This window comes from Tursiops truncatus, chromosome 6 (assembly GCF_011762595.2).
Source record: "Tursiops truncatus isolate mTurTru1 chromosome 6, mTurTru1.mat.Y, whole genome shotgun sequence".
Classification (NCBI taxonomy): Eukaryota; Metazoa; Chordata; class Mammalia; order Artiodactyla; family Delphinidae; genus Tursiops; species Tursiops truncatus.
Genome location: NC_047039.1, coordinates 105694792 through 105708750, shown reverse-complemented (window position 1 = coordinate 105708750; position 13959 = coordinate 105694792). Strand labels below are relative to the sequence as shown.

The window sequence follows — 13959 nt, the reverse complement described above, 5'->3', positions numbered from 1 at the left end:
CTTTCTGGACTTCACGCAAAGACAGTTCTGTGTAAATGTACAGTTGACTCTGATTTGGAAATCTGAAAATCAGTTCATCCTTGTTATAAAAATTTTTTTACAATTGTAATTATATTGACGTTCATATTATATAAAATAACTCATTTAATAAAGTAGTACTTGAAATTTTCAAAAAAATCTAGACGGAGACAGCCCCTGTTTTCATGGAGCTTACTGTCTAGTGGGGGGAGAGTTGTCAAACAGATCATTCAACTGTGATGAGCAATACAACAGAAAAATGTTTGGGGTGATATGGATGCCTGTCAAGGGTGTTGAGATTCTTTCCTTGTTTTGGTTTTAACAAGTAATTCTATAATGATAGTCCTTATCTATATCCCTTTTATTTCTGTTGAATAACTTCCTTAGGATAATTCCCTGTGAATAGGATTATCGATCAGGGTAGAAACATCTTCAGATTCTCGCTTTGTATTGACATATATAGCCTTCTGAAGAGGTATCTATTACAGTGCTACAAATAAAATTCATAAAACCATCTTTTCGGTCTTACCATTACAAGGTGTCATTAGAAGTTTTTTCTTTTTACTTTAAAAGATGTATATAGGGACTTCCCTGGTGGCGCAGTGGTTGAGAGTCCGCCTGCCGATGCAGGGGACACGGGTTCGTGGCCCGGTCCGGGAGGATCCCACATGCCGTGGAGCGGCTGGGCCGGTGAGCCATGGCCGCTGGGCCTGCGCATCCGGAGTCTGTGCTCCGCAACAGGAGGGGCCACAGCAGTGGGAGGCCCGCGTACTGCGAAAAAAAAAAAAAAGAAAAAAAGATGTATATAATGAAATGTCAGTACTTTCTGCTTGAAATTCTATTGTTTATTAATAAATCACTAGAAGAATTGTTCTCATTAGCACATAATTTTTACTACATAAATATTAACATATGATCATAGCAGTCTTTTGATCTGAAAGTCCTTTTTCAAACAAGAGCTTTAAAATCAGTGATTTTCAGTAGAATGAGGTTGGGGGTGGTTTGCGCATACCTTCCTAGGAGAAGCATCTAAGGCTACACAGTGTCTCACTGTGAACCCTACCTTCCAGAGAATGGGAAGAGAGAATGGGAAAACAACTGCTTTAAACCTGATACTTTTTTTTTCCTGAATTACTCCCATCCCTGCACTCTCACTCCCAAACACACACACCACAGTCAGTCCGGTTTTTATTCTGAAGTCCAGGAGTTTATTCAACATGTCTGGAGTGTTTCTGAAAACACAAGGTCAAGCAAAATCTTTATATGTGAGCATTTAGAACAAATGTCAATACATTTTCTCTTTCTTCTTTTTCTCAGTTGTCTGATGAAATAGTACAAATTACTGACCGTTTGCCCTGTGTATGTTTTTTTTGTTCAACAACCTCCCATTCACCTTTCTGGTCTAAATTCCAAGTTAGAAAAATGTCTCCTGCAAATGCAGGACAGAGCAGACCTTTAGGAGTCTCCAGGGACATATCCAAAGTTTCAGAGACTGAAGTGCCAGCAAAAGAAGTGAAACCATTGCTCCTTCTCTTCACTCCCTCCCTTTCCTCTTTGCATCTCTCTCCCAGTGCAGAATGGGCAGGAAGTGGCTGCATAGACACTGCACTGAACCAGGAAGAAGGAGCTAGGTTTGACAATGGAAAGTGAATTAGTATTTACTAAGGGCCAACTATGTATATGTTATTTCATTTAATCTGAAAATAGCCCAGTTTTTATTATGACCATTTTAGAGACATGAAAACTGAGGCTGGGAAGTACTGCTCTCAGGCCTGGACTTGACCCCATGCCTAACTTCAAAGTCCATTTTTTTTCCAACACCCTGCTGATGGTTGGGATGTGGGTAGGGGAATCAAGTATTGGTCTAGTCATTCAAGTGAATCCCACCGTCTTAAGGCCAAAGTTCAAGAGCATGGTGACCCCTGGAGCCAGACTTCTTGGGTACCGATTCTGACCTTGCCCTTACTAGTGTGTGTGAAATCTCAGATGAATTACTTGACTTTTCTACAGCTCAGTTAAATGAGGGTAGTAATAATACGTCTCTCATAGAGCTGTTGTGAGGATTGGATGCGTTAATATGTGCAAAGCACTTAGAACAGTGCCTAGCCTAAATAAGCATTATCTGAATAAGTGTTTGCTGCAATTGTTGTTATTATTAATAAAAATCCTCTGAGGGCAAGAACTGGATCATTAGTGCCCCACAGCACCCAGCATAGCTCCATTACTATGGTGGTAATGGAGTAAATAGAGGGATTGAGTAAAGGCTGAATTGGAATAACTTTTGCTGAACACGGACAGGGGTGGACATTGGAGATCTGCAGACATCCTCTGTGGCAGACATCCTTTAAGACAGGGGTCCCCAACCCCCGGGCTGCGGACTGGTACCTGTCGGCGGCCTGTTAGGAACCAGGCTGCACAACAGGAGGTGAGCAGCAGGTGAGTGAGTGAGCGAAGCTTCATCTGCCGCTGCCCATCGCTCACATTACCGCCTGAACCATTTGCATTACTGCCTAACCCATCCCTGCGCCTAGCACAGGGCTTCCTAGAGAAGGAATGAACGAATGAATCTTCAGGTGTCTGCGGGCTGCTTGGGGAGAAGGAGGCCCTTGGGCAAGCTTTCTGTCCCACCTTGCTTTCTGAGCCCACTTAACCTCTTCTACAGCCCTGTTTCTGCCTTTTGAATACCATGAAGCCCCAGGTTGCCTTCTGTTTTTCAGAGGCCCTCATACCGTTCAACCAGGAGTCTCCAATATACCATCTTTCCCTACTCCAAATGAGGCAGCACAGCCTTTGAACTTAGGCTAACCTGGGTTCAAGTTTCAGCTTCACTAGTGACTTGCTCCATGACTGTGGTCTCAGTTTCTTCATCTGTAAAGTGAGGATGGTAATTACTACCTCATGGATTTGTTGTGAGGAATGTTCTTAAATGTAAGGAATGTACAGACCTCTTTTAAAGGAAAATTAATTCTCCTGGAACTTCAGTGTTTGCCCAAATTTGTTTTATTATAATGTTACTTAAACACATACAAATGTAAAATTCTAACTATAAATTCCATGTCTTTATGCAATCCAAAAAAATTACAAATTAAATGCAAATAAAACTATAACATTAATAAAATAAAAATTAACAACGTTAATGCAACAGATGATATTTTGCTGAAATTAAATCATTGATGTGGGGTTTAATGGATGTTAATTGTTTTACTTGTCAACTTGAATCTTCTGATTTTCATATGAAACATCAGACTATCATATTATTTGTCCTTTTAAACAATGAATGTATTTTTAGGTACTAGTCCATTATTTTAATGGGCCAATTGATTTATAGTGCACCCCCCCCCAAATTTTAAATTTTTTTTAATTGGAAAAATAAAGAACATTTCTGCTAGGATGACCAGTTTATGCCAGTCCTACCCAGGATTTTCCCTTTTTTATTTTTTTTAGTTTTTTGGCCATGCTGTGTAGCTTGCAGGGTCTTAGTTCCCCAGCCAGGTATTAAACCCAGGCCACAGTAGTGAAAGCCCGGAATCCTAACCACTAAGCCCGGAATCCCTTCCCCACCAGGGAACTGACTTTTAAAATAGAAAGTCCTAAGTCCAAGAGCACCCCACTCAGTCCCGGGTGAACCAGGATGATGGGTCACCTTACTTTCTGCTGTTGTCAATTGGTTCTGTTCATAGATGGGCTCTCTGCCTCATTTGTCCTGTGCACAGTGTGACTTGCATACTGCAGGGGATGAATTCTTCAGAGATCAGCAAGTCTGTTCCGTAAAGAGTCTTGTGTACACTTCTCCTGTCACTTTTCCTTATTCAACAAACTGTTTTGGCATATAGCTTGCACTGATGCCGTTTGGCCTTTCTAAGTCAATTACTGATGTTAAATAACCAGCTGCTAGGATACTCAACCCCCCAAATCTCACCAGCTTATCCCACATGTTGGCAAACTTTTTCTATAAAGGACAAGATAGTTAATATTTTAGGCTTGCAGGCCATACAGTCTCTGTGGGTCAACTCCGCCATCGTATTGCGAAAGTAGCCATAGAAAATACGTAAATGAATGGACATGGGCTAGATTGGTTGACCCTGGCTTTATTATATGTTTATTTCTTGTTCACATCTGTCTAATGAAGGTCAGGTGGCTCTCCTGGGTATTTCTCCTCCAAGCAGTGACTCAGGGCTCCCCCAGCTGGATGGAGAATGAGGAACATGGAAGACTGGGAATGGTCTATATCCATATGTATCTATCTATTGCTTATATAAGTCACTATATACATCTATTTATATATCTGTATAAAATTTTGCTTTTCAGTGCAAATCATATGTACATGATTTTCATTGGACTAAAAGCAAAATTTTTAAATTCTGAAACTCAAGAGAGCCTGTGAATGCATCTTTTGACCCTAGGGGGTCCATGAACCTCAGGTAGGAAATGCTGCTATGAGAAAATTAGTTCAGACCCTAGTGTGTAGGAAGTGTTATGTAGTTGCTATTTGTTATTTTTATCAGAGATTTATCAGCCTGAATAATTTACACTAAGTTGTATATGGGGTTTAACTTTTCTTTGGGTTATTTTTTATTGCACAATTAATACATGTCCATTAGATTGGGTTGGCTCAAAAGTTCGTTAGGGTTTTTCCGTAAGATCTTATGGAAAACAGAATAGAAAAATTAGAAAATCTGTTTTTTCATATAAAAGAAAATTTCAAATTTCTCTTTGTTCCATCATGCAGAGATAATGACTTATTACATTGTATAATGATTTACATTTAAAAACAGGAGCTGGTTAACTTAAATGAATCCCTAATTGGAAAAGTGTTTTGTGGAAAAGAGTGTGGGGCTGGATACCTTTTGATATTCTTACTGAGTTGGGGCTAGGCTGGTTTTGCCCTCCCAGGCCCTTGGGCCCCAGGAAACCCCTGGAAATAGAGTTGTCGTTAGGGGAAGGAGAATGGATTACTCTAACAAAGTGCAAATTAGGAGCCTGTTAGTGGACGTGGCCTCCTTTAGCAGATCAGCAAGCGGACTTCTGAGGTATCCATTGTTCTTGATTGGTTTTGGATAGAGCAAATGTGTGTATAAACAGGAGTCCCTAACTTGCTGACTGCTAGTAGCTACTCTGAGCCGAAGCGTTGAAGTTGTTTGGCTGTCAGCAGTGTGGGAGGGGAGAAGTAGGGGACAGAGGTATTAGGGTGGCCCCTAATACTAGTTAAGAGCTGGATCTCAGCTGGTTTTCAGCATCTGAAGAAGTGCTCCTTGCCAACAATGACCACGCCAAGGCCTTTAGACAGTAGGACAAGGGAAAATGAAAATGAGATCTTGCAGTGGACAGGAGAGGAACTTGCATTGTCCATCTCTTCCTATCCCCCAGCCTGGGCTAATTCAATCAGAATTTGTGAAACTGAGTTGACTTTAAAAATGGCAGTGACAAAAGCAGCTGGGGTGGTGTCATTGCGTTACATGTGTTGACATTCATGTTTCACACTGGGATCCTACTCTGGGGTGGGGAAGAAGGGCTTTAAGGGAAGAAAAGTCAAAAACAATAAAACGGACAGACTCTTCCTAGATCAGAAGTCAGTTAATTAAATTGCCCTCCTATATATGTGTTTTACTTAAAATGTTTAATATGTCAGGTGGATGTGGGAAAGGAGTCATTTTAACCAAGAGCTGCAGAGCAAATAGAATCCAGTTAGGATTTTGCTATTTGGGAGATGGACCACGGGGTAGACGTTGGAGGATCTTGTACCAGAAGCTGGGCTGCCTCAGTCAGTGTGGCCCAGAGAGCTCCCAGAGACTGCCGTGGCTTCTCTTGGCTCTGCATAAAGGGAAAGGTTAGCTGCTTTTTTAGGAGGCATGCCCTAGATTCGTTGCTCTTTCCTGTATGAGGGCCTTTCAAAAAAGAGTCTCAGTGGTTTTAGTATACATTCTTGATGAGATCTCCACAATACACCCTAAGTGACCAGACCGTTATGAAAAGATATCATTAGTTTGAAAACTCACATACTCTTAATGTGATATTGCCTTAATGGTCTTGAGAGGAGGTAGTGGGGGTGAGGGGAAGAAATGAGCGTTTTTGCACACTCAGTTTGGTGCCCCTAGTAGCCATTATCTCATTTATTCCTTATAAGCAACGTATCTTTATAATATATAAGCTAAGGATCAGAGACAGGTAGTTATTTACCCAAGGTCATACAGTTTGGTAAGGGGCAGAGCTAAAATAGGGCAAGTAATAAAATAAGATGCCTGTGCTCTTTGTAACCAGGCCTGACAACATGGCTATAAATTATCCTAGTTATTTATTGGTTGCTTGAGTCATAGAGGACCGACTGTGTGTTGTTTCTTTTCATTCTGTTGTATTAGCAAACATTTTCATTGTCTAGATTGTCCTCGTGTATGGAAGTGTAACATATGCAGCCTGTTTAATTTTGTATTTGTAAATGTGACTTGATTTCCTTTTTGGCAACAGCTACTGTCTAGAGAAAAGAAAAGATTTTTCTCTGTGTCTATTTAAAGTGACAGAAATATTGGAGTAAGTAATAAAGATGGAAAGCATTAATTACATACTTCTAAGAATTTAAAGGTCAGACAAGCTAAATATGTATGTTTTGCTCACTGGAATGTCTGTCTGTTGAGATTGTGCCAGGATAACTTTGTTCCTACAATAAAAGCACATATTTTAGATAGCCATCAACTTACTTTGGTATCCAAAAATTATACCAGATTGTTGCTTTGGTTGCTATATATCTTAAAAGTTTGGGACTCACATTTCTGATGTTAATGTGATTTGTTTCATGATCCACCCCCTTTGGCCATGTTTAGTTACTATGTCTCATTTTGCTTTCCTCTGTTCTCCCCTCAGCTTGTGTTGGAGTCTGTCAGCTGCTGCTATGTACCTGTCAGGCTAGTGACTTGTAATGTTTATTAATACAGCGTCAGTCTTGCTGTTAAAAAAACCGTGATGCTTCTCAGAAGGGTGCGATAGAACGAAGCTTTTGATTTCCAGATCCTGTCTGCACTGTGTGGTGAATACATTCTCAGATGTTATGCAGTTCACTGACCTGACAGTTGTGGAACCCCGCCTGGGACCCCATTTCAGCAGGACATATTTGAACAGAAACAGTTTGCAAAACTTTACACACTTAAACTCCTGCCAAGGCAAACTGTTAGCCACTTGAGTTTGTTATAAATACCCAGTGGCGGTGGTTGGAGGTAGCCCACGGTGTGTTTTATATTCTGAACTGAATGTGAGTGTCTTTGCGGTTATATAGAGTAGTAAATAATTGAGTTTGATTAGGGAGAGGGACCTCATTATCCCCCACCTGTGCCCAGCTGGAAGGGGAGGGTCGAAATGAAGCCATTAGCTGTCTCTCTTACTGGCATCTCAAAGAGCTCAAATACATCTGTGTCTTATTTTCTTTTCTGGCACAATCAGTCGAGCAAGCTAAGCAGGCATGACCGGATTTGGCAAGTCCCAAGGACTCTGGCAAAGATAGACAAGGAGAAGGCGGAGGGCAGTCATTTTGGCTTCTCACTGCCCATTAGTCTAGTGAGTTATGTTTTTGGAAAATGTCTCTTTTGAAAAAGAGTACTTTGTCCAATGTCAAATATCACATACTCACACAATACGCTTTGATCTTTAAAAAAAAAATTTTGTCAGCGCAAGGGGAAACAAAATGTGGCATTCCCACTAGTGTAAACTCTCTTTATGGATAAAGAAATACCCGAAGGACTTCCTTTAAAGCAGGCATGCTGCAGTTATTATAAGGCTTTCTCTTGCTCATATATTTTCATTTTCTACCTTGAAATGCTCAAAAATGAACATGCATGGAATTGGGACCAGAACAGGCTGGGAACCAAAGGAGTACGTCTTCATCACAGTTACGAACTGGTCAGGACTGGAGGAGGGAGTGCTACTCTTGGCAGCCTTTTCCCACTTTCACAAACTGATATTGTGGCTCAGGAAACCAGGACGTTTTCCAAGGGCTTTTAAAAAGCAGTCTTGTAGGTCATATGGTTAGTCTAAGAGCTGGGACATTTATAATCAAACTGAATTTGTTACAGTGGGAGTTGACCTTTTCCATAGATTGGGCAGTGGTTCCAATCTGGAAGATACGCTCTCTGGAAGTCTCTTCTTCCCCTTAGTCCCCCCAAACTCCCTTGGCCATAGGGAGGTTTAAAACACAGGCTTTGGTGTCTGGCTGACCTGGGTTCAAGTTCTGGTTCCTCCACTTCTTAGCTGCGTAATTCCAGGTATGTGTCTCAACCTTGCCAAACCTCAATTTCCTCCATTGTAGAATGGGACTGATGATAACACCTACCTTTTCTGGGAGGATTAAATGAACAAAGTAAGTGCTCAGTAAATGTTGACTGAAGTCATTTTCTCATCATTATATATCACTTCTTTGTATGAAGAAAAGGTGATAGTTATTATATTATCTATTGCTTATTAAACATTTATTTTATGACAGGTATTATGTTAATTATTTTAGAAGTATTTAGCCCCGACAGCAATCTTATAGTCTAAGAATTAGCCTCATTTTGTAGATGAGAAAACTAGAAGTTAGAGAGATTATATCATTTACCCAAGGAAGGCAGAGCTGGGACTCCAAAGCAGGCTCTATTCTAGAACTTGCTGTGCTCTGCTGCCTTCTGGTGTTGCCACCATTTTTTCAGTATGATACAGAGCTAAATGACAGCTATGTTTTGAGGCCTCCCCACTAAGAAGCTTCTCTGATCCCCCTCACCCCTACCGGCTGGGTTCAGTGCCCCTATGTTTTGGCAGCACTCTGAGCTTGCCTTCATCTTGGTGCTTATCATGCAGAGCTGTAATTCTTTGTTTGCTTCTTTGTCTTTCTCTCCCACTGGACTGTGCTACTTGGATTAAGGACCGTATTGTTGATTTCTGAATCCAAAATAGGATCTTTAATAGATGAGTGACCTCAGGTAAATTCCCTAATATTTCCAGCCTCAGTTTTTGCAAAATGGATATAACTTATTAGTGCCTATTTTAGGGTAGAATGAGTTAATGCAGATTTAAAAGGCTTAACACAGCACTTGGCACATACTAAGTGCTCAGTAGGTAGTAGATGCTACTATTATTGTTGTAATTGTTGAATAATAACATCTTGTACTCTGCAGAAGCAGACACTTAATAAATCTCACTGGATTTCTCTGCATTATCACCATGATTTTTTTTTTTTTTTTTTTTTTGCGGTACGCGGGCCTCTCACTGTTGTGGCCTGTCCCGCTGCGGAGCACAGGCTCCGGACGCGCAGGCTCAGCGGCCATGGCTCATGGGCCCAGCTGCTCTGCAGCATGTGGGATCCTCCCAGACCGGGGCACGAACCCGTGTCCCCTGCATCGGCAGGCGCTGTCTCAACCACTGTGCCACCAGGGAAGCCCACCATGATTTTTGACTTCCACCATCCCCACCCAAAGCTGAGTTAAGCCGAGGTGGAACGTACCTACTTCTCTGGTTTACTCTCTCAAAAAGGAAAACCTTAAAACCGGAGCCCAGGGTGCCCTGCTTTGAGCTTCAGGGGGGTTTTGATGCCTGGGCCAGGGGCTGCTTACTGATAGTGTCCCAGTGCTGCCACCATGCCCAGCCAATTGCACATTTTCATGGCCCTGTGTTATCAATTATGAGCAATGAAGGTTGAGATCCATTCCCCCAAATAAGCAGTATCTCCTGGGGGTTTGGGGGAAATGGGCTGAATGGGGCCTCTTCTCTTGGGGTGATGACTTGGGACAGGGGCACACGAGAGAAGGAACATTGTAAACCCCTTTTACTGTTTGCCAGCCTTAGTTCCAGGTGCTTGGCATTCATTGTCTATTTTATCCTCCTGGCAATTCTGTAGGGACATGGCCTCCTCATTTCGTGGACACAGCTGAGGTTCCCACATGTTAAGACAACATTTTGGTTAGTCATGGAGCCAGGATTTGAACCGAAAGGTATTTAACTCCCAACCCATGTGTCTTCCTCTTCAATATGTTGCCTTCCAACTTGGGTTCTGATTCCAGCTCTGCCCCTATAAATAGAATCTAAGCTTCTCAGATAAAGACCTGTGCCCCTACTTCTCTCTTTGTCCACCGCCGCCTCTAGTTCAGTGCTTAGTGCAGAAATGCTCATTGTGTTAGGTTAATGCTGGTACAAAAACTTCCCTCTGGTAACTGAGTGGCTTTGCACTGGGACAGAGCTGAATTCCTCAAGTGAGTAATCTCTTTTTAAAATACCCATACGTTTTTCAGTGTTTACGAGACTTGACAGGACCTAACTTGGAACTGACTGAAGCACTCCTGCCAGCATTCAGTCAGCTCCCTGAGGTGGCGCTTCATCCTGGACCCAGCACGGGCAACCCAAGGAGCTGCGGAAGGGCAGCTGCTTCTTCCAGTGCCCCTAGAATGCCCTGCACTGGCAGAAAAGAAGCTGTCTGTCCACGAGGGGAGCTGGGGGAGGAGCAGTTTCCTAGCTGAGAGTGGGTCTGCAGCCCACCGGTCTGTCCATCCATCTGCCTGTCTGTCCAAGGGCTGGTCATCCCCGGCGCAGGTCACAACCCAGAGACTGAAATGCAGTGCCACGAAGAAGGGAAGCAGGGCTAGCACCCTCCCCGCCTGCTGCCCCGGGTCCCCCAAGATCATCGTCTCCTCAGTCTCAGACCCAGTGCCTTACAGGATGTATTTCCGTAGACATTGTAGAAAGCCCATAAAAAATCCTGGATATGAAGAAATGAGGCATAAAACCCAGACTCTTTGGAAGTCAAGCTGAAAATTGTGGTAGCAGGTCTCCATAGCCATTTATTAAATGGGAGCACAACTTAACAGTTGCACCTACATGGATTCTGAGAACCACTTAGATCCTGTACTCTTGTGTTTTAGAAACATTAAGTGCTGTAGACTTGGGACAAGATCCAAGGTTGGCGTTCGTCTGGAGGGAGAGGAGTGAGTGGAGTGCGAGGCTGACCTGAGGAAACTTTCATTAAGTCTGGCTGAGGGCGCAGGACGTGGGTCACAACCTCTTTCTCCTTTAAATGTGCACGTTTTCACCGAAACGGAGCCCCAGAGTGAGATCCCGCACACCCGCGAAGGCACATTCCGAGTGCCGAGCATGCCCCTTCCCTTCACTGTTGTTTTCATTTTCCTCTCATGAACCTTGCTACCCTGGCTTCAGCACAGAGGCTGTGAAGGAAGATGGAGAGCCGAGTTACCTCAGAATGATCACTATCGTTAACATTCACGGGTGGTTCACTTATCATTCCTGACTGCACAGACATGGCAGCCGCTCGGAAGCGTCCGCAGGTGTAGCATGGTGATACATATTACATTGTGCCACGATGGATTTATGTATTCTGTAACAAAAGAAAAGTGTAATGAAAAAATACAGAAGGTAATCCTTTATTCCTCCACCACACAGTTTATCAGCAATGCCTGTGGATGATGAGTGCCAGGGATTTCCTCCACACGCTTTAACCTTGTCACCCAGGTATGTTTGGGTAAAATGACAGAAAAATACAGACTAGGGATTTTCCTCTGTTCAAAAATCTTTTCAAAGGACACTTTTAATTATGGAAGTTAGTCCAAGCACAAGGCTTCCTTTTGAGCTTTTAGTCTGCCTTCGCTGAAGAGATAAATGTATTGGTTGGAAATAACACTATCAGCCAGCAGCAGATTAGGAGAGAATGTAGGCAGTTTACAAGCAGACTCAAATCTAAAATAGTTCAGGTGGAACCCGGACAGATGGAAGTTTGGGAGATCTAGCCCAATACTAGCTTGCGAGTACCCAAGAACTGGTGTTCCTTTTAGGTCCTACTCATCCATCGCCCAGCATATTGTCACAGATGGAGCGCATACTGACTTCCGAGGAGAAAGCAGGGGAAGGCAAGTCTGTACGCGAATGATTGGCATTTGTTCCAAACACACACTGGCCTAGTGCCAGAGCAAATACCCGCAAGTTTATAAATGCACAAGGCACTTTACATTTCAGAACTCTTGCCAGAGCATCACTTACTACCTCGCTCCCTAAATATAGTTTTTAAAAAAAGAGCTATTTCTTATTTTGCTTTGATCAGTAAAATAAACTTTTAAAGATTGTTCTGGGATGGGGTCCAGCTTCTGAGGTAAAGAGCGGCCGGGGCTCAGGCATGATTCAGTAACAGAGTGTTCAGTAAAATTAGCTTGACAGTTCTCAGGCCTGCTGTTCGAGAGCAAAACTTGACCAAGTTAAAATGGATGATCGTGCTGGCTAGATCAGCATCGGCTTTTGCCTTTTAACAAATGGAATGTCAAGGATTAAACAGCAAGCCTTATGGAGAGGAGGGGGTGTGGAGATGTCTTTGTATTAGAGAAGCAAATTGGGTCCTTGGTTTTGAGATCAGCCCCCAGCCCCCTTGGAAAGCCAACCACCTGGTTGGGTCCAAACTAGGTTTAAGACCCCTTCCCAGCCTGTCCTACCATTGGGAAGCTTTTCCATGGCTTAGCTTGGGGCTTGGCTTTTCTTTCAGTTTTCTTGTCAGTATGAAGTTCTGCTGTGTTTTTTGGCTGTGTTCCGCTTTGAGATTCTTATGGGGAAATGGGAATGCAACCAAACTCCTTGTGGCAATTCCCATGTTCCATAGTTGGAAACTTGGGTCCCATTTGTTACATGAGCTGCTTGGAATTGGCCTGTTTTGTTTCAGTGCCCAAGCATAGTGAGTAGTATTTGTGATACCTCCTATTGCAGTTAACGGTCGTAGTGAAGTTATCCCTCACCCAGGGATGGGCTTCTTTTTTAAGGCTACTTGTTCCTTACCAGTTTTTTCTTATCTAGATGACCCCCCCCCCACCCCAAGTGTGATTGGCTAGAAGCTTATAAGTAGTGTTACTATTTTGTCATAATTATTTACGCTTCAGCTAATATTTTGCTTGACCTTCTAAGACTAAGTAGATTAAAACATTACTACTGAAGTGTACACAGACTGTGTATTTTTTTTAATGCTTGTTTATTAATTTATTTATTTGCTTGCCAGTTAGGGAGAGTCTTTGTTTTCCTTATTCTAAATTGCTTTGGGCTATCATATCCACCCCCCATTTTCCCTCCAGGGCTCCATGAGCTTTAATATAATGGTAGTATCTGCCTGCAGTGACATCTACTGACACAAGCCAAGTTTATCGTTTGTTAGTCCTTGCTGCAGGATTTCGCTTGGGAACCAACACTAGGAAGCCATGGTACTAGTGACCCACACAGACCAATTGGATTCAATTTAAGATAAATAGAAACATCTTCCCTAATTCTGCCCTCTCTTTCACTTGGAACCGTTCATATTAGAATGCTTTTCTCGAGCCTGCTCTCTTTCTCTCTCTCTCTCTCTCTCTCTCTCTCTCTCTTTCGCGTTAGAAGTTTGTTTATTTAACCCTTTTTAAAATAATTGACACTTGATTGTACACTTACTCAAACTGAAACTCAGTGAGGACTGTATTAACATCCCTTTGGTTGAATATTGGTCTTGATTTAATGTTTGTCTTTTCCTACAGAAATGCTGCTCATGGATTCTCCCTTATTCAGGTGGACAACACAAAGGTCACCATGAAAGAAATCTTGCTAAAGGCAGTGAAGCGAAGAAAAGGATCCCAGAAAATTTCAGGTGGGACAGTTAAATCATACTCTGGCAACAGAAGCTTAACCCTTAGTTAAAAGTGCTGGGTGTGGGTGTGGGTGTGGGTGTGGGTATGGGTGGGTGTTTGATGGCTGGCTGGATTGGTTCAGGTGTCATTGCTGGGTTCAATAGCAAGTGTACAGCAGAAGAGTGATTTTAAGCTGCCCCTGGGCCCAAGGAAGGGATTGGGTCAGACATATGTGAGAAGAATGTGTCCATGTCACTTATGGAAGCTTCATCATTAATTTGCAATAGATTAAGGCAAAGCTACTTGAGCTAACTATTAGTTGGCGTAAAGCTGTCTGGAAAACTGATTT

The 13959-nt window shown here is 42.6% G+C and overlaps 1 protein-coding gene across 10 annotated transcripts in view; it reads left to right on the top strand.

Annotated features, from left to right (window-relative positions):
- MAPKAP1 (MAPK associated protein 1) overlaps positions 1–13959 on the top strand; it is a 229755-nt gene that overhangs the window by 122936 nt on the left and 92860 nt on the right. For 8 of the 10 annotated variants that reach the window (XM_033858596.2, XM_019949238.3, XM_019949241.3 and 5 more), the window contains 2 exons: positions 11425–11493; positions 13521–13630. In XM_033858596.2, coding sequence (XP_033714487.1) covers positions 11425–11493; positions 13521–13630 — 179 coding nt within the window. The remainder of the gene's footprint in view (positions 1–11424; positions 11494–13520; positions 13631–13959) is intronic. The other 2 variants (XM_033858597.2, XM_033858595.2) reach the window with 1 other exon arrangement.